This window comes from Cnephaeus nilssonii, assembly GCF_951640355.1.
Source record: "Cnephaeus nilssonii genome assembly, chromosome: 2".
NCBI classification, from domain to species: domain Eukaryota; kingdom Metazoa; phylum Chordata; class Mammalia; order Chiroptera; family Vespertilionidae; genus Cnephaeus; species Cnephaeus nilssonii.
Window position 1 is genome coordinate 42,873,145 of NC_137073.1, and position 21,684 is coordinate 42,894,828.

Genomic DNA, 21,684 nt, shown 5'->3' on the forward strand with positions numbered 1-21,684 from the left:
TGGGGTGACAGGCACGGCAAGGCCGGGCCCGCCCCCAGCTGGGCCCAGCCTTGCCGCGTACCTGCCTCCAGATCCCCCAGTCTCCTCAGCGCCCCCAGCCGCCCAGCGCCGACCCGAGGTGCAGGCAAGCCTCGGATGGTGGCTGCCCAGCCACTCAGGGCCACCTGAGGCTCAGGTAACCAGGGCAGGCCGAGACTTGTGCTGCCAGCAGTGGCAGCAGCAGAGATGTGATGGGGCGTCGCCTTCCCCTGATCGCCGTGTTGCCTCCCGCCCCTGAGGGCTCCCGGACTGTGAGAGGGGGCAGGCAGGGCTGAGGGACTCTCCTCCAGTGCATACATTTTCATGCACTGGGCCTCTAGTGTTAATCATATTATCTCATCTAGTCTCTAGGAGAGTAGAGAATAGGTATATTTCAGAAGTTCTGGTTTTAATGAAGAAGCACAGTAAAAGTACCAAGGCCATTAGCTTTTTAATTAGTTATGAAGCCCAACAACTACTTGACCTTGGGCAAGTTGCTTAACTTCTGTAAGCCTTGGTTTCCTATTCTGTAAGATAGTAAGAAAAATGACATCTATCTCATGAGATACTGAATATAAAACAGAGGACAAATAAGGCATCTTATACCTTATGGCAAATTTCTTTTTAAGCTCTCATACAAAAAAATTAACATAGTGTCATGCACATAGTAAATATTCACAGAAGCAGCTAGTTATATTACCTTTATTATTAAGGGATTTCTTGTATACTTATATTAATTTCACTGTCTGCCTTAATTTTGCTATCTTTTTCTTTAGCTAAATAACTTCGGGATCTATAAAAGTTGATCAGCTACTAGTACTTTAATTTCTAAGAAAAAGAAACTGTTTTAGAAGCCAGAATTTACACTAGTATCAGAGTGAAAAGTAGGAATACTATTAGAAAAGGCAACAGAGTTGGTATTCATATACTATAATCTACAAAATTGGAACCTATGATTTCATAGTATCATAAAGATCAGGCCCCCCCTTAGCCGGTTTGGCTCAGTGGATAGAGTGTTGGCCTGCAGACTGAAGGGTCCTGGTTTTGATTCTGGTCTAGGGCACATGCCTGGGTTGCAGGCTCAGTTCAACATGCAGAAGGCAGCCAATCAATGATTCCCTCTTATCATTGATGTTTCTATCTCTCTCTTCCTCTCCATTCCTCTCTGAAATCAATAAAAATATATTTTTTTAAAAAATAAAAAAGATCAGGCCCCCTTTTTTTCTCTTGGCCAGAAATAAACAAACTCCCATTTCTAAAAATATTTTAGGTTTTCTCTTTGAGGAAGTCATCTTGCAACAAAATACCCTATTATCATAGAAAGCAAGTATAGGACAGTATGTCATGAACAAGACTATAAAAATGTAGTGGTATATGAGCCAAGGAAAAAATTCATCTGGAAAAATGAATAAGTAGAGGTTTTTCTTCAAATTTAATTGAGACTGTGAGCTTCCTGTTTTGTGACTATTTCTTTGATACTCCCATGTATATATGATAAACTGTTCTTTAGGAAATTTCAAATGACCATTCACTTAAAAAATGCTCTATATATTTTTCTTTTAGAAAAGTAGACCATTAAAAGGATCATAAATAAGGAATAAAATTAGATGTGTAAGAAAAGCAAACATAGTCTTACTCTTTTTTTCAGTTTTTTTTAATATTTAAATTTAATTCAACTTTTAAAAAGCATTACAAAAAAAAAAGTTCAATTCATAGCACCCAATTCAGACCACCCTAACCCACTGCCATGAATACAAGGGGAAAAATATACATACATACTATTAACTTTATGAATTTCAAGACTATATAGGCTATGCATTTTAGCTTTCTATGAGGCAACAATTCCACAGTGGTCTTATATAATCACATACACACACAAAATAAAACTATGAATGTGACACAGTAATGTTGCAAACCTATGAACTTTCTCACTGAGTCTGATTTGCTATTCCTGATGAGGTTTAAGAATAAAAGAAAAGTTTCACATATAAATCAATTAGGACAACTTATTTTTCTGACTAACTTTAAATTAAATCCATTATTGAGAGTTACAGAAGGGAAGTATTCTGAAGATTAATGAATATCTTTTGTTTTCAGAGTCTTCATATACTACACATAGGCCTATTATATTATAATGCATTCTTTCCATGGAAAAATAAAATCAGCAATTATATAGTAGTTCAAAGCCTTTGAATAATTGAGGACTACAAAAATGACCATTCAGAAGAAATTACAGGGGAAAATTTAGGTAAGGAATGTAATAATTTAGTAAGAACCTTGGTTAAGAGAAAGTGAAAGAGACAATAAGATACACAATAACTTCCTATCTTAAAGTTATCCTCAAAACAAAAATGTCTAAACATTTTATCTCTCATTTTTATTTCATGAGAAATAAAAGGTATATGAAAAAGCCTAAATGATGTATCATCCAAAGTGACACAAATGACAATTAGGAGGCAAACAGAGTATTTTGACTGAATGATTGGGGAAAAAAAGAGGGATTAAAACACTAGAGAAGATAAATCAAATGTATTGCATAAATTTTGCAGTCCTGTGATTAAAAATAATTCCACAAAAAAATAAAAGCACCTCACACACACACACAAAAAAAAAAATCATGTCCTACATCTGTTTCTACTCAGATTAACTGTGAAAAATAACTGGCCTATAAAATACTTTACTATCCCTTCAAAAGCAAAAAAAAAAAAAAAAGATGAGAAACTTTGATAATTTAACTCAATTAAAGTAGTTTTAGAGAATTCAATCATTCTTTTATCTATCTCAAAACTTGGAAGTGCCCAGTCGGTGTGGCTCAGTGGTTGAGCGTCAATCTATGAACCAGGAGGTCACAGCTTGATGCCCAATGGGGGCGTGCAGGAGGCAGTTGATCAATGATTTTCTCTCATCATTAATGTCTGTCTCTCTCTCTCTCTCTCTCTCCTTTCCTCTCTGAAATCAGTAAAATTAAAAAACAAACAAACAAAAAAAACCATACTCTTGAAAGTTATACCAAAATGTAATAGTCAAACATACATGCAAAATGACCCTGCAATTAACATAATTGCTAGTACCAAATGTTGTTTTTAAGTTCTGCAATAAAAAAGTCTCCCAGACATTTAATAGTATGTCATTTGGTAAATGAAAGTTTCCACAAAGTAAGAGCAGTGAGAAGACCTAAAAATTATGCTAGTGAAGAGTCTGGCTGAAAGAAACAAAAATATGGATCATTTTGGTCCAATACTAATTTTATTTCGAGTTACTACAGAGCTGAATAAAATGCTGACACCATCACACAAAAATTTATTGAGTTGGCAATAGGCAAAGCATGATGTCAGCCACCAATATCCCCATCCACATTACCAAATAGCATGAACACTTCAATTCTTGAACTCAACTTAGACTACATGCCTAAAGTTACAGTAAAAATAAAAGCCTTAGGCATGAGGCATTATTAAACACAGATGAGTTTAGTTTGGCAGTGTTTTGACTCAAATTAGTCAAGTACTTTAACAAATTCAGTGAAAGAGAAAATGCAAGCTTCAACATATTACAATTTTCTAAATGTGCTACATTCTTCACCAAACAGACCCATAAAATAAGTCTTGGTAAACCTACAATAATATTCAAATAAGTAACCCAACATACACACACACATGCAGACTGAGATGAGAGACAGAAACACGCATTCACACAGCTGCACAAGTCCTTACCTTCATGGCATGAATTTCTTCAAGCAATCGTTGTGCCCGCCTTTGGTTTTTTAACAGTGCATCTTCAGTACCTCTGCAAAAGATACATTACAATATGTAGACAGGAAAAGCATTATTACAGACTCATATCATAATGAAAAGTCTCATTTCTTTTAGAAAAGTATCATAAATCTCTAAATAACAAGCAATGTCAACCTGCACTGCTTTCTCCCCTTCCAACATATATCCCAATTCTATTAATAAACCCAAGTTCTTGGCAAAAATAGGCATAGTCCTGGCATAATATTAAAAATTATTGCTGCTGTTTGCCTTCTAATTCCTTAATGGGAAGGTCAAATAATACTTTTTAATTAATCGGTTAATAGCAATTGTATTTAATATAAGGTCCATAAGCTACAACTAAAGGTTAGATATAATTTTATTAAATAAGAATTTGTTCTCTGGAATTAAAAGAATATACAAAGATGTCAAATATCTGATTATATCAGAGAGGAAAGCCATCTTCTGCAACATTTATGAAAGAAAGCACTAAAAATTAATCAGGAGCAAAACACATTTGAAGACTTTAAATAACATACTTTTTCTCTAATACCAGTGACACTGAAAATACAAACTACTATTTTTTCAAAAAATTAGATGGAACACAATGTTTTGATAAACATTTCCACAAGGTACTGAATATTTCAAATTAATTAGCAATTCAAGAAAAAAAGTGATATAAATTTTTACAACTGATTTACACAAGGTATTACTAGATTTGCTCAAACATACCACATCTTAAGATAACTTCTAATAACATAAAACACATACATAACCCCAAAGGACTTTCATTCTAAAAAGGCCAAAGAGATTTTTGAAAAAAATAGCAGCAGAATTCATCATGTATTTTAAGCAAATATGATCAAAACCATGTAACATGCTGACACAGCACATTTTATCTCACTCAGATCCTCTCTAAATATTATTTTTTTAAAGTGCTCTGTGAGATATTTAATTATCCCTCTAGGTCCCACCCTCAAATTTTGTAAATATTAAATAAAAACAATTTTTGACATTTTATCAGTCAGAAGGCCATAACTTTAAGTGACTAACTTTTTTGACTTCAGTCTGCTAACACTTCTGACAAGTTTTCGGATAACCAAAACTCGGATTCTCTTCACTTCTTTTCTCATCTTCACAACCTTTGAAGAATAAAGCCAAAATATGAAAGGTTATTAATTCAAAAAGAAACATACTTTATTTTGAGTCTTAATATTATAGGCTAAGTCTACCACTTTATCCAAATTTTTGGTTAACTATATTGATAGTTGGATGAAATCAAACATTTTCCACTGAGAGTGAATAAAGGAATACATCAACATTTTAAAATGTGTCTGAGGACTCAAGAGAAAGAAGTTATCTTTAAAAAAGTCACAGCATTCCCAATGATTAATATTTTAATATTATACTTATTATATCTTGTTGGGCTTGGAACATAATAAACTGAGTTTTCTGAGATTAGAGATCATCATATCAATCTTTGTGTCCTTGTGGCTTAAAACAGAGCTTCAACAATCATGATGGAAATTTAATTTATTGAATGAGTGTGTTAACAAAAGCAAGTGCATGAAAGTGATCATATTTACTTATTTATAGAATACCCCTTGCATTTATTTTTAGTAATAAATTATTTGAGGCATAACTTTAAAAGAAATGCCAAAAACACAAGGGCACATTGTGTGTACTCACACACATACTAGTACACAGATACATGCTTAAATCATCCCATTAAAGAACAATACTGAATTCTAAAAACAAAACAAACAAACAAAAAATGTATTGGCCAAGAGATGGAAATATTCCAAAGATAAAGAACTACATGTTATAACAGTACTTAGTACAATGGGATGCTATCGTTTTTAATTTATGCTTATCTGTTATTAGGAGCCATACATCTTATAATTTCTCCTGTATTGTCTTTCTTCCCCTCCTCCATGTTAGGAACTTCATAAAATTCATTTCAGATATCTTTCCCATAAAACCTTCAATGACTTCTTCAGTTAGAGAAAACCACTCCATCCTTGGGGTTCCAAATATACTTTGTAGGTAGATTCTATTTCACTATACTGTCATTAATAACTGTGGCTGTGTTTTTTGTGTGTGTGTGTGTGTGTTTTTTCCCTATAGTTTTTGAGCTCCTAGAGGACAAGGGACTTGCAATATTTACATAGTGATTTCTGTGTTTTTCAAGAGTACCTGGCATACACAATCCTACAAATTCTTCTTGCCAAAATAGCAATATCAAGGCTTTTGCATTTGGCTGTAATAGCTTCTCTTACCTTTCATGATAATCATTCACCCTCTGTATTACATTGAAGATACTGACAACCAACTTATAATTTCTCTCCACCCTAAGTTTTGACATCATTCTTAATGACAGAAATGCCCACTTAATAACTCACCCAATATATCCTCACTTCTTGACTTGCTCTTTTCTAACTACCTAATCTATTCCATCTCAGTGACCCACTCCCATGGTCACACTGTAGTCCTTATCATCACTTATAATCATTCTATTTCTAAAATGATCAGTTGAAATGTTCCACAAGATTACAATTTCTATCTGCTTGCTTATTAAATTCCACCCACCACAATCATCTCTGACTTCACTGGATCAGCAATTCACTTACCCATGTACTTTCTCTCAAACAGTCCTTTGCTTTTGATTTTCCTCCTTTATCCAATTTAGGTATATGATCAATATTTGCCAATACCTTAAATTCCCCTATGATTAGCAATCCCTCTAGTTAATCTTGAATAAAAAGAACATTCTGAGTTCTTTATCACAGCATCCCAATAGCCAGGAAATATTTAATACTATCTATCTACTATAAATTCACCATAATTAACCTCAAACAGGCTCCTACACTTCCTAGCAATCCTACATATATTTTATTGGCCAATTCACTCTACAATAACTATTTTTAACCTGTCTGCTTTCCTAAAATATCTAACACTAGAGGCCCGGTGCACGAAATTCGTGCGGGGGTGGGGGGGGTGGGGGGGGAGGGTGTCACTCAGCCCAGCCCGGGCAGTCGGACATCCCTCTCACAATCCAGGACTGCTGGCTCCCAACTGCTCACCTGCCTGCCTTCCTGATTGCCCCTAAGCACCTCTGCCTGCCAGCCTGGTCACCCCCTAACCACTCCCATGCCAGCCTGATTGATGTCTAACTGCTCCCCTGCCAGCCTGTTTGCCCCCAACTTCCCTCCTCTGCCGGCCTGGTCACCTGTAACTGCCCTCCCCTACAGGGTTGATCGCCTCCAACTGCCCTCCCTTGCAGGCCTGGTCCCTCCCAACTGCCCTCCCCTGCTGGCCATCTTGTGTCCACATGGGGGCAGGATCTTTGACCACATGGGGGCAGCCATATTGTGTGCTGGAGTGATGGTCAATCTGCATATCACTCTTTTATTAGATAGGATAGAGGCCTGGTGCATGGGTGGGGGCCAGCTGGTTTGCCCTGAAGGGTGTCCCGGATCAGGGTGGGGGTTCCCTTGGGGTGTGGCGTGGCCTGGGTGAGGGGTATGTGGTGGTTTGCAGGCCAGCCACGCCCCCTGGCGACCCAAGCGGAGGCCTTGGTATCTGGAATTTATTTACCTTCTACAATTGAAACTTTGTAGCCTGGAGCGGAGCCAAGCCCCCTGCTCACTCCGTGGCGGGCAGCCATTTCTTTAGGGGTTTATGTATCTTCTATAATTGAAACTTTGTATCCTTGAGTGGAGGCCTGGGCCCGCCAGGGTGTGTGGAAAGCTTTGCTTCTTCCATTGCCAGGGGCAACCCTAGCCTCCCACTCTTTCCAGCTCGTGGCTGCCACCATTTCTGTTTGGATTTGTTTACCTTCTATAATTGAAACTTTGTAGCCTTGAGTGGAGGCTTAGGCCGGCAAGGGCAGGCAGAAAGCTTGGCTTCCTCCATTGCCTGGGAAACCCAAGCCTCCCTCCTGCTCTCTGTGGCTGTAGCCATCTTGGTTGGGTTTATTTGCATACTCACTCTGATTGGCTGGTGGGCGTGGCTTGTGGGTGTAGCGGATGGTTAATTTGCATATTACTCTTTTATTCGGTAGGATTCCTTTTCATTTCTCTTTATACAAATTTACTTGCATCATTCACCCTATTCTATTAATAAAGTTGTATTATCCTATATAATAAAAGGCTAATATGCAAATAGACCAAATGGTGGAACAATCGGTCGCTATGACGCGGACTGACCACCAGGGGGCCGACGCTCAACACAGGAACTGCCCCCTGGTGGTCAGTGTGCTTCCACAGGGGGAGCGCCACTCAGCCAGAAGCTGGGCTCATGGCTGGTGAGCACAGCGGTGGTGGCAGGAGCGCTCCCGCCTCAGCGGCAGCGCTAAGAATATCCGACTAAGCCATCAGTTGGACATCCCCAAGGGCTCCCGGACTGTGATAGGGTGCAGGTGGGCTGAGGGACCCCCACCCCCCAGGTGCACAAATTTTATGCACCGGGCCTCTAGTAAGAAATAATCCTACACATATCTCAGGTTAACCTTTTAACTCTTTTGAATCCCATCCTTTCTGCCATCCTAGAACCCTCACTATACATTATTCCTTTCTAGCATTGTCAATCTCTTAACTGGATTATTCCCATTGATTTTTATCATGCTTGAGTCGTTTTCATTAAAAACAAGACAAACAAAACATCCTCACTACAAAGTTCACGAGGAGCACCCTCTGTCTTCAAATGCCTCAGAGCCAAGCTTTGAGAGATGTTCAAAGTCATTATCACCATTTTCATGCCACATAATTCCAGTTTGTGGTGTCCAAGACACCAATGATTTCTAAATGACCCTGAATCCAACAGGAAATTTTCAGACTTCATTTTACTTGAAATCTCAACAGCATCTAACACTGTTCACCACTTCCTCCTTCTTGAAACACTTTTCCAAGTGTTTACATGACCCATGACAGAATACTCTCCTAGTTTTCCTTCTGCCCCTCTAGCCTCTTCCATTTGGTCTTCTTTGAAGGCTCATCCACCATTTCATGTCATGAAATGTTCAAGTTCAAAGGTCAGTCCTAAGCCAGCTGTACTTTTCACCATCCATTTTTGGCCCTAAGTGATCTTATGTGTGAATATTTTTTTAATTTGCCACCTAAACAAAGATGACTCAAAAATTTCTACCTTCAACTGAGATATATCTTTCAGATCCAGACACAAGTGTGCAACTGCCTACTCAACAGTTCCTTTGGAGTAGCTTAAAATCACTTCCACCTCACACTGGAACCCATGTTCTTCACCCCCAACTGGATCCCTTTTTAGGTGTTTCATGTTTCCAGGAAAGGAACAATCTTTTCGTTATAAACCTAGGGCTCACTATAGATAGCTCTCATTCCTAAATCTCTCACAATAAATCTATTACCAAGTCCTGTTAATTTTATCTCCTAATTATCTCTCAAATTGTACCACTTTTTTTTATCTTGACCTCACCTAGTTATCCCGGTTGAGTTTGGTAACTCATTTCCCCACTCTTGCCCCTCTCCAATTATCCAAAACTCAGTCAGAATACATTGTTAACACAGAGATGTCATGCCATACCTTTCTTTCACTCTCTTCAATGGTTTCCAATTGCTTAGGATGGCCACATGGGCTCTTTTTGAGTCCTTTGTCTTTACCATGCTCACATCTACCAGCAAGTCTTTACATTTACTGTTTCCTCTGGTAGATTTGCTCTTTTTCCCCATGTCAGCTTGTTAACATCTGATCCTTCTGATTTTTGGCCTATTTGTCATTTCCCAGTAAAGTTATTTTTTGGGCTCCCTGAGTCAAAATTCCCAATTATAAGTACTTAGAGTACATATAAAACTTATCATGAACAAATAATTTAAGTTTAATACCGTATTTTCCGGCGTATAAGACGACTTTTTAACCCAGGAAAATCTTCTATACGCCCAGTCGTCGTACACGCCGGAAAATACGGTACTTTATTTTTAATCTGATGATATTTAATGTTTCGTTCTCCCAGTAAGTTATCAATTCAATGAAGGTCAAGTATCTTGTTTTACTCAACATTATATCTTAACACCTAACATAGTGGGTGACATACAGTTAAGTGTGTTCAATAAATATTTGTTAAATAAATGACCAGAAAGGTAGAAACAGTCGCTTGTTCATTCACCATTTCAAAAGAATAGTATAGTAACAGAATGTAGAGCAATCAGGTTTCTTTTTCACTAGATAGGTTAACCTCTTTGAAATCTGTTTCAAAGTTAGGTCTATTTAGAAAAAAATCATCCTATATAATAAAAGGCCAATATGCAAATCGACCGAAAGGCAGAATGACCAATCGCTATGACGCGCACTGACCACCAGGGGGCAGACCTCAATGCAGGAGCTGCCCCCTGGTGGTCAATGCACTCCCACAGGGGGAGTGCCGCAGTGGTGGCCGGAGCCTCTCCTGCCTCCACAGTAGCGCTAAGAATGCCTGACTGTGGGCTTAGGCCCGCTTCCCTGGGGGAAGCGGGCCTAAGCCATCAGTCAGACATGCCCCCAAGGGCTCCCGGACTGCTAGAGGGCGCAGGCTGGGCTGAGGGATGCTCCCCCCCCCCCCCGAACCAAGTGCATGAATTTCATGCACCAGGCCTCTAGTATTTACATAAATGAAAAGCCATTTAGACCAGGTTTAAGTGGAAGAAAAAAAAAGGTTTGCTACATTTCATAAGCAGCATAATAGGGTTATTAATACATTTTTTGAAAGTTAAGTCATTCATAAATAAATAACAAGTGATAAATTTTGCCTTAAAATATATTAGCAAATGTTTCTAATTGCTGTACCCTGCAGTGCATGAGATTATATACCATTTGCTAACCACTGTTAACCAAACTTAACTAATAAGCAGTGGGCAGAGTTGGTCCTCGGTTACATTCCAATCATGGGAAAGCTAGACTCCAATTTTAAAATTCCAATTTAAGAAGAACTATGTTTGTCATTACTGCATAAGGAAATCTAAAAGCAAAGGGAATGCTTCATGTACTTAGTTTCATACCAATGTCAAAAAATACTTTTCTAGGTTAACTTTCTCAGCATTTATGTACAGCAGGAAGAATATTTAGCAAATTTATTTTTAAAAAAAGCACATTCACTTCATGTAAAAATTGAATTATACTTTTATTTTTTCTCACAACTGCTTACCTCAAGCATTTAGCTTTCTCAAAGTATTTAAATTTATTTTTGGAAAACTGATGAACAGCTACCAATAGACTTTTAGTTAGAATTTCAAAGGGTGCCAAATCATTTGGCACCTAGAAATTATGATGCTGATTGATAGATAATGCTGAAGTTAAATTAACAGAAAGGACTAAAATAACCAATATCATTAGAAAGCTGGAGAATTCACTTTGATGAATTCTCCAACCAAAAGCAAATAGAACTTTCATTGTTAGAAATGCAATAAGAGTATGATACTGTCTGGAAGGGAAATGATAGAAATGTGAGCAAAGAGGCAAAAAATGGAAACGAAATGTGCTAACAGAAGAAACAACATGAAAGAAAAGTGGAAAGAGTTTGAAGACAGAAACTGAAGGACAAATTGGAAGGTCATGATCATCAAGACTGAGAAGCCTAAGCTAAAGTGCTTCCAAGCAGCAAAATAAATTTAATACAATCTCCAAGAGCAGAAGAAAAGAGTTAACACATCACACACACACATACACACACGCTGAAAGGGAGGTGTCACCTAGAACCTAGACTTACAGATGCCTCAGTTAACCTGGTAAAATCTGAACATAGTAATGTAACATGGATCTCCCCTTGGATAGACAATACAAAAATATGACCTAAAATAAAGTGGAAAGCTAATATAACTACTTGCAAAAAGACCATGTAAGCATATTGGGAAGAAACAACATAAACACAGGAAAGGGAACCATGAAAGCAAAAGCTGGTAGTGTCCAACTCAAGGAAATTCCAAATTGTACTGGAATAACTCAATTATAGAGACAGATATATCATAGCCCAACACTGAATCATGCAATTAAAATCTTTTCTATGGTTCTACATTCCAAGCAGCCGGTGTAGATCAATAGACAGGAAAAAAAATGTTTATAATGTGAGCATTACTGTCTACATTAGATATATTTCTTTTTTTTAAAAAAAAATATTTTATTGATTTTTTACAGAGGAAGGGAGAGGGATAGAGAGCTAGAAACATTGATCAGCTGCCTCCTGCACACCCCCTACTGGGGATGTGCCTGCAACCAAGGTATATGCCCTTGACCGGAATCGAACCTGGAACCTTTCAGTCCGCAGGCCAATGCTCTATCCACTGAGCCAAACCAGTTTTGGCTAGATATATTTCTTAATAAACAGGCTTTCTCCTTAATATAGTCTCTAATAATAATAAGCTTATGGTTAATGCAAATTTGCTTTGAGAGAATGAGCTATACTTTCGGGATGATAGCAGCAAGTTTCTGATCTACAAAGCTCAGAGCAAACTTTGGTCCACAACGTAAATACTATTTTGGGTTGATTTTTTTGCATTTGAATGTTTTTATTAAAAGTTTAACGTAGGTGTTTAAAGTACAATATCTCCATTTTAAGAAATTACTTTATTTTCCAATTATAGCTGGCATACAATATTATGTTTCAAATGTACAACATAGTGATTAGTGATTTATATGCCTTATAAAGTCATCACCCCAGAAAGTCTAAGTATTCATCTAACATCATACATAGATAGTTATTACAATATTATTGACTATACTAGAGGCCCAGTGCATGAAATTCGTGCACTGGGGGGGGGGGAAGGTCCCTCAGCCCAGCCTGCCCCCTCTCACAGACTGGGAGCCCTCAGGGAATGTCCTACTGATGGCTTAGGCCCACTCCCCATGGGGAGCAGGCCTTAAGCCGCAGTCTGGCCTCCCTGTGCGGGAGGTGACCAGGCTGATCAGGGGAAGGCGCCAGCCCCATCACCCCGCTGCTGCTGCCACTGCCGCAGCCGCCAAGGAGTTTTCATCAACACGGATTCCAGTCCCTTTACCACAAAAAAACGACAACTTTCTTTAGGTATTTTCAAGATGTGTCTTTCATAGGATAGGACATTTCTTTCTTTTTTTTTTTTTTTTATCCTCACCTGAAGATGTTTCCACTGATTTTTAGAGAGCTTGGAAAAGAGAGGGAAAGACAGAGAGAAACATCAATGTGAGAGGGACACTTCAATTGGTTGCCTCCTACATGAGCCCTGACCTGGGCCCCGGCCAGGGAGGAGCCTGCAACCTAGGTACATGCCCTTGATCAGAATCGAACCTGAACCCTGCAGTCGGCAGGCTGAGGCTCTATCCACTGAGCCAAACAGGCTAGGGCAGGATATGACATTTCTTAGCCCCTCTAGCCGCAGACCTTAGTTTTTTCCTCCAGGAGTGAGGTGGAAAAACCCTAGATCACCTTCTTGGGTTCTTATTGCTCAAGTTACCAAGAACACTGTGAGTGGCAGCGTACAGGGAACTTAGCCAAGAGCAGTCAGAAAAGGTGTTTCCTCTGCAGCTCATGCGCAGAGGACCCTCTGCATGTGTCCGCTGAGCTGGGGGTATGCCCGGAGCTGTGCGGCGGCCGCCAGGAGCACGTCCCCAGCCCAGCAGCTCTGCCTTGTGTCTGCAGCCCTCCCTCCCTCCCTGGTCAGGGCTCTATGGCCGCCGCCATCTTTGTGTCGGAGTGATGGTTAATTTGCACATTACCCTTTTATTAGATTAGATTCCCTATGCTGTACTTTACATTCCTGTGATTATTTTTATAACTGGCAATTTGGATAGAGGTTGGAGATGGTGGTATGAATTGACTCTTCATTGACTATCTGCTAGCCCAGTGGTTCTCAACCTTTCTAATGCCGAGACCCTTTAATACAGTTCCTCATGCTGTGGTGACCCCCAACCATAAAATTATTTTCATTGCTACTTCATAACTGTAATTTTGCTACTGTTGTGAATCGTAATGTAAATATCTGTGTTTCCCGATGGTCTTAGGCAACCCTGCTAGTGGTTCTCAACCTGTGGCCAACTAGCCAGCTTCTTTTTGATAATGCATTGACTTTGCCATTTATTTGAATTAACCTGTAACAAAAACCATGGTTAGTATAAAGCCATTACTCCAAGAACTAGTATTGATCTAGGGGAGCTTGCAGTGCTAAGAAAAATCTGAGTATATCTGTGTTTCTTGCAATACATTAAAACTTCTGAAAAAAACAGCAACAACTTCTGCTTATTCATTACTCATTTATCAGACTGACAAAGACAAAAAACTAGGACAACACATTCTTTAGTGAGGCTGTGAGGAAGCAGGCACTCTCATACATTGCTGGTAGGAATGCAAATTGGTACACTCCTTCCAGAGGAAACTTTAACAATATCTAACAAAAGCCTACTTCTAGGAATCTAGGTAGAAGACACACCCCCAGCAACAGCAAAAGGTTATACATAAGTCTATTTATTGCAGCATTCTCTTTGTTTTTGTTAATCCTCACCCCAAAGAGAGAGTGGGGGGGGGGGAGGGAAGGAACAAAGACAGAGAGAAAGAGAAAGAGAGAGAGAGAGAGAGAGAGAGAGAGAGAGAGAGAGAGAGAGAGAGAGAGAAAGAAACTGATGTAGAAGATAGATATAAATCAATTGGTTCCCTCCTGCATGCCCCAACTGGGCCTGGGGATTGAACCCCTGACCCTTCAGTGCTTGATTGAGCTGACACTCTAACCACTGAGAAACACCTGCCAGGGCTCACCGCAGTATTCTTACAAAATGTTGCATAAGAGATAAAATATTATATAAGGTATACACAATGTAGTATTTTAAACCAATGTAATAGATTTGCATATATCATGGGTAAACCTTGAAAATATCTGGCAAAAAAAGTAACTTTTAGAGTGATATGCATATGATATCATACGCAAAGTTTAAAAATATATAACACAATACTATCCACTGGATATAAGCATGGGTATATATATGCTACTAAAATTATAAAAACTATGGATGAGAAAATAACACACTAAGTGTAATAATTACTTCTGAGGTTGAAAATACAGTGGGTAGAATGAGGCAGTCTAATATGGCAAAATATTGACATTTTCTAAACATAGGAAGTAGTTTACAAGGACATTTGTTAGACCATTTTCCATATATTTGAATTATTTCATGGTTAACAAAATTAATTATGGTTTTATATGAAGTACTTATTTGGCCATTATTATTGAATTATATTTCTTTTTATTTCTAATGAACAACAATGTAAAAATTCTAGAATGCTGGTAATTATCTACTACTTAATCATTATTGAGAATATGCTGCCACCTAGCAAAACTTCCCAGAATAGTTTAACAACAAAGCAGAAAATGATTCCCTTCTTATGGATGGATTCTATTTACTATTTCAGTAAAAATTATTTAAAAGTACTACACACTCAATTATGAAATAGCAGTTTTGCAACATCAAAAGCACAAACATAGTTTTTGACAGTCTTATCTTTTACAATGCATGAAGGCAAACCATTTGTTCTCTGGCACATTAGCTTCTATGTTTATTATCTTATAGGAAATGGAAAGCAGCTTTCTAATAGGCTTGTTGTTAATCTGCAATCAAGGAAAACATAATGTCAGTTTTATATAAAAGCCCCTGGCCCTTGTATGAAATTAAAGTACCCTGACTGTTTCATCTCCTAATTCTGATTGTATATATCACTGCTATTCATTACTCCGGTGTGGCAGTGTGGCTCATTGAGCGGCAGCCTATGAACCTGGAGGCACATGCCTGGGTTGCAGACTCGATCCCCAGTAGGGGGCGTGCAGGAGGCAATCAATGATTCTCATCATTGATGTTTCTATCTCTCCCTCTCCCCTCCTCTCTGAAATCAATAAAAATATTTAAAAACAAAAACAATAGCATGTTGTTTTCAATTGTGCATCCTTTCTCTATCTAGTTCTAGTAAAAAGGGAGGAAAAAAGTCTACATGTAGGACATCCTCCCAATCCCCGCATGTAAATATTAAGACTCAAGTTGAGCTGTCCATAGTTCCATGTGTCCAACACATATTTACTTGTTACTATCTATAGACAAGGTACTATGCTAGAGGTTAGGGAAGACAAGGTACTATGCTAGAGGTTAGGGAAGTCAGTCCACATAAAGTAGTGGTGAATATAAAGCATGCATTAAATAATCATAAGATGAAATAAAAAGTGATAGTTTATTATTTTAAAAAGGTAAAATTTTACATTACTTCAGAAGAATAAATGTATTTTAAGGACCTAGAGTCAGGAAATAGTCTATAAATGTTAGCCTAAATTTATCCTTGGAAATTTTTTAAAAGAATGGGATTATTAAGGGTAGAAGACATTGAAAGTTAGCATAATAGGTGCCTCTGGAGGCAGGCTTTTAAGACACTTTGGGTACTTAAATATACTATAACTTTTTAAAAGAAAAACCACAATACAAAATTACAATACAAGTAATTCAGTCAAATAAATCACAGATATGAATGCCAACATTCTAAAGATAATGCCAGAGCTTTATAGATGAACTAGTGGCCCGGAGCATGAAATTCGTGCACAGAGCGGGGGGGGGGGGGGGGGGGGGTTCCCTCAGCCCAGCCTGCAACCTCTCCAATTGGGGACCCCTTGGGGGACATCCCTCTCGCAATCTGGGACCGCTGGCTCCTAACCACTCACCTGCCTGCCTGCCTGATCACCCCTAACTGCCTCTGCCTGCCTGCCTGATTACCCCTACCCCCTCTGCCTGCCTACCTGCCCCTAACTGCCCTCCCCTGCTGGCTTGATCTCGCCTCCAACTGCCCTCCTCTGCCAGCCAATTTGGTTCTGATTGGTCCGTTTCTATGCCAGTCAGCGTCAAAAGCTCCGCCTCCTAGGCAGCCATTGGCTCCTCACAGTTGACCCAGATTTGGTTCTGATTGGTCAGTTTCTATGCCAGTCAACGTCAAAAGCTCCGCCTCCTAGGCAGCCATTGGTTCCTCACACTTCACCCAGATTTGGTTCTGATTGGTCGGTTTCTATGCCAGTCAGTGTCTCTGGGTCTATCAATGGGGCCTGATCAGAAAGGTGGGGCTGATCAGCAGCCCTGGTGGAGGCCTGGAGAGAAATGAAGGTGCGGCTGCTGGCCAGACTGGGAGAGAAAGAGAGAGGCAAGTCCTGATCAAAAGCTACCACAAAGGCAACGGATCAGTCCCTGCTTCTCTCTTCAGGCCTCTCTCTGGCCCTGATTCGCAGCGCCCTCAGCAGTCAGTTTTGGGGCACCGCGCTTGCAGTGGAAGCAGACTGCAGGACTGACTTCTGGTTGGTTGAGCCTCAGTCGTTACCGGACGTTACAACCAGGGTTTTTATACATTAGGATGCCTAAGGACTCTTTTCCCTTCAGAGACAGGCATATAAATCCCAAATTACACATAATTTCTGGCAATTATAGGATCCCTGAAATACATTCCTGGATCTCAGTTAAAGAGAGCTAATTTAAGTTACTAAGGATCACAAAAATGATGCCTCAAATTCTCATTCAACAGATAGGTACTGAGGATATGATAGTGAATAAAAACTTAGGTGGAGGGAATAGAAATCTCTCTCACATTCACATACACACTAAGCAACTCTTACAAGCTTACCTCTAAAAAGAGGTAAAATGGTTCTACAAGAGCTTATAAAACGGGTAATGAAGGTCAAGAATGCTTTCCCTGAAAAAGTATGAAATGGACTAATGAGAGAAACAGTTAAAAGCAATAGCATAGGATCTGTAGATGCTGTGCTAAATCAGGAGTGAGGAATGTCTGGCCCAAGAGCCATATAAAGCCAGTGAAATCATTTGATCTGGCCCTGCCAAGGTCTTAGGGGGTGAGTTAATTAAATGTTTAACCAAATAGAGCAGGCTAATTTTTAAGCTGATAATTTTGGATGGCCCTCAAATGATGTTGTTATAAATATCCAAATGGCCCTTGGCAGAAAAACAGTTCCCCACCCCTGTGATAGATGGTGGGAGACCAGTGTAGTGGAAGTAAAGAGATAGAAGTGGGGGTTTTGGGGTGGGGAGTGGTATAATAGAAGATGGAGAAATTGGCTTTATTTAGATAGGTCTTGACCAAAAGCAATGGGAAAATCATCAAATAGGTTCTAAGCAAGGGAATCACATGATTAACCTTTTGCACTCGGATGTCAAGTGTGACTCGACAAGGTTAGCATTAGAATAAAGGAATTGAGAAAAAAGCGAGTGCAAAGGGTTAAATTTGTTTTGAAGAGAGTACTTCAGCTGCATTAAAGGGAGTGACAAGATTAGATTTATGTTTTGAAGAGAGTACTCCAGCTGCACTATGGAGATGAGATTGGAGGGAAAGAAGAATCACAGGTACGTAGCTGGGAAGCTAGTACAGTAGTGCTGGAGGGAGATATAATGTGGACTAGGATAGGGGTAGTAATGAGAAAGATAACAGTGAATTTGAACTTTTTTTCAGGTACATTTCTTCTTGAAAAGTTAATTCATTTATTTTACCAATTTTCTATGAGATGGTTCCTCTTAATTTCCACGAGGTATTTTACAGTAATGGCATTAGCCATTTATCTGTCATATTTGCCCTAGTTCTTTTCCTAATTGGTTTTGTCTCCCTCCCCTCTTTGGGATGTTTCTCAAATTTTATGCAGACAAATCTATATTTGCTTTTTTCTTTGCAATTTTCCTCCCATTAATTTAAAATTATACCATCATGTCTACTTTTCCCCCACCTTCATATTGGAACATATAAGATTTACTTTAGTGTGAGACATATAAGCTTCCAATTTGATAAGTTCATTTAGTCATCCACAAACATTTATAGAGCACATATGTTGTAGGTGATAGACATACACACAATAAGAAACAGGTAAACAAGTGTTTTCAGAGTAAAAAGCACTCTAGTTGCACAAAGAATGGATACTTAGCCCAGATTGAGGTGAATAGGTGAAGACTTCCTAAAGGTCAAAATTTATTTGGAAGAGGCCTGGAAATTAGCTAAATGGAAAAAGAAAGAGCCTTAAATGAGGAGTGGCATGTCATTACTACTCTCAGAGTAATTTCAAAATTGAACAGGAACTCACTAGTATTTCCAGTGAACTCCCAAGAATTCCAATTAGATCTTTTATACCCCACTAGAGGCCCGGTGCATGAAATTTGTGCATGGGGGGGGAGGAGGGGGGGAGAGAGTGTCCCTCAGCCCAGCCTGCACCCTCTCCAATATGGGACTCCTCGGGGGATGTCCGACTGCCTGTGGATAGGAACTACGGGCTCCCAACCGCTCACATGCCTGCCAGCCTGATCACCCCCTAACCACTCCCCTGCCAGCCTGACTGACGCCTAACTGCTCCCCTGCAGGCCTGGTCGCCCCCAACTGCCCTCCCTTGCAGGCCTGATCCCCCCCAACTGCCCTCCCTGCTGGCCTGGTCACCCCTAACTGCCCTCCCCTGCAGGTCTGGTCCCCCCGAACTGCCCTGCCCTGCCAGCCTGGTCACCCCTAACTGCCCTCCCTGCAGGCCTGGTCCCCCCGAACTGCCTTCCCCTGCCGGCCTGGTCACCCCTAACTGCCCTCCCCTGCCAGCCTGGTTGCCCCTAACTTCCCTCCCCTGACAACCTTGTTGCCCCCAACTGCCCTGCCCTCCCTTGCAGGCCTGATCCCCCCAAACTGCCCTCCCTGCTTGCCTGGTCACCCCTAACTGCCCTCCCCTGCAGGTCTGGTCCCCCCGAACTGCCCTCCCCTGCAGGCCTGGTCCCCCCCGAACTGCCTTCCCCTGCCGGCCTGGTCACCCCTAACTGCCCTCCCCTGCCAGCCTGGTTGCCCCTAACTTCCCTCCCCTGACAACCTTGTCGCCCCCAACAGCCCTGCCCTGCCCTGCCAGCCTGGTCACCCCTAACTGCCCTCCCCTGAAGGCTTGGTCCCCCCCAACTGCCTTCCCTCCCCTGTAGGCCCGGTCGTCCCCTAACTGCCCTTCCTGGCTGGCCTGATCGCCCACAACTATCCACCCCTGGGGCCATCTTGTGTGAGGGGGTGAGGTTCAATTTGCATATTACTTCTTTATTATATAGGATAGTTAACCTAATGCAAAAAAGCCCACTAAATGTTTTCTGGAACTAACACAAGCTTAACATACATTTATAATTATACACGAAGCATCTTTAATATTTCCCTTTCTAATAAATCCTGTACTCCACTGCCAAGTGAAACCCAGATTTATTGACCTGGCAGTAAGGAAGTAATATATTTCAGTTTCATTTCCTACTTCATCCCACAAGTTCTCATCAATGGAGAGTTTCTATCCCTATACCATCCAAGCGGTTTCCTACTACCATCCCTTTTCTGCTTATACTGGTCCATCTGTCTGGAATGCCTTCTTCCCCTTTATTGAATCACTGACCTGAAATTCCTGCATAAGATTCTTAAATCCCAAGAACAAATACTGCACTCACTTCACTTTGCCTCCTTTGGAAACTTTTCTGTACTGTTTTTCTGGGCATTATTCTGAATCATAGGTGAGTTTTCCTACCTGGTATAGGTTGCTTGAAAATAGAAAGTGCCTTACACAACTGTGTAATATAAACTGTGCGCAGCTTATAGCAGACACATGTATCCACTGAATAAAGAAGTTAAAGAACAACCTTTGCTGTAGCTGTGAATCCTAATTTGAACCTTGCTTTTACAGCTTAATTTTAATCTTCAGATGATTATTGACTCCCTTGAATAGAAGCAAAAACTGTAAAGAGAATAGTGGCACAAACGGTAGCCTGGTGACATGAGCACGCTATGGTGGAGGTGATGAAGGCAAATGTTTGATGAGACTGGAATCAGAACGAGCGAAGAAGAATTGGGGGCCACAAATATAAGCAGCTCTTAAAAAGTTTTGCTGTAAATGAAAGCAAAGAAATGGGGCTTTCGCTGAAAGAAGAAATGAGGTACTGAGCATACATCCTCATAAAAGATATGACCTCATTCAGGGTCAGCAATTTCTTAGGAGCCGCTACGTAAGGTAGGTAATGTGTACCGGGAGTTTACAGACTGTCAGGCACTGGGCAAACCCTTGACGTATTCCAGTTAATTTAATCCTCACAACCTTGTACTATACTCCGAGTTTGGTTGTACAGAGGAGGACACTGAATACATACATATATAACTCCCCAAGGTTCCACAGACGCGAATTCCTGGGTCCAGACGTCAGGGATACGTCTCTGGCTTCAGTCACCTAGAAACCTGAAGCGGAGTTACGGCGGCATCCTCCGAGCTCCGGACACCAGCCCGGGCCCACCGGCAGGCTCCTCTCCGCACTTCCCACCCTCACCCCGGCCAGACCACGCGTCCTTCAGAGAAACGCAGAAGTGCCCTTCAAAGGCCCCCAAGGGCATCCCCACACGCCCCCAGACCTCGGTGCTCACCTCGTTATTGAGGTTCAGGGTCCCGGGCTGGGCCATGGTTGATCTAGGAAGCGGATCCGCAGCGGCACGTGAACTCAGTCCGCCTTTGGCGTCGGCGTCGCCACGCCCCCTCAACGGTGGCCTGTTTGCCCCAAAACTCCTTGGTCGTGTGCGCTAACCAACGTTTGAATAAAAAGGGACGCAGACGCTGAGGCAGGACAACTTCCGGAGCAGAGGGCTACGCGCCGGAATTGCGCGTTTCTATGGAAACCAGGCGTGAACGGTGGCCCCTGGGCGCTCTGCGATCTGTTAGTAAAGGAATTTTTCAAGATGCTGGTTTTATTTTATTCACTTGTAGACTGGGCCCGCGTTGTAAGGACCTTAGTTGTTTGTGGGTTTTTTTTGTCCCAATGGAGGTGAGAGAGCTTTTTTGAAAGCATCACTTGAATCACCAGATTTTGCTCTGAATTTTTATTTATCTAGTACATGTGAAGATTCTTGCACGCCTTATTAGATACAACTTTTTGTTTCAGCCTCACATTATAAC

General features: G+C 40.6%; 1 protein-coding gene across 4 annotated transcripts in view; it reads right to left on the reverse strand.

The window, feature by feature from the left end:
- The window catches only part of SRFBP1 (serum response factor binding protein 1), a 62,352-nt gene extending 41,105 nt beyond the window's left edge, over positions 1 to 21,247 (reverse strand). For 3 of the 4 annotated variants that reach the window (XM_079779917.1, XM_079779916.1, XM_079779919.1), the window contains exons 1-3: positions 21,159 to 21,247; positions 4,821 to 4,909; positions 3,729 to 3,801 (exon numbers count right to left, since the gene is read on the reverse strand). In XM_079779917.1, coding sequence (XP_079636043.1) covers positions 3,729 to 3,801; positions 4,821 to 4,909; positions 21,159 to 21,194 — 198 coding nt within the window. In that variant the 5' untranslated portion in view covers positions 21,195 to 21,247. The remainder of the gene's footprint in view (positions 1 to 3,728; positions 3,802 to 4,820; positions 4,910 to 21,158) is intronic. The other variant, XM_079779918.1, reaches the window with a different exon arrangement.
- Positions 21,248 to 21,684: the final 437 nt, after the last annotated feature.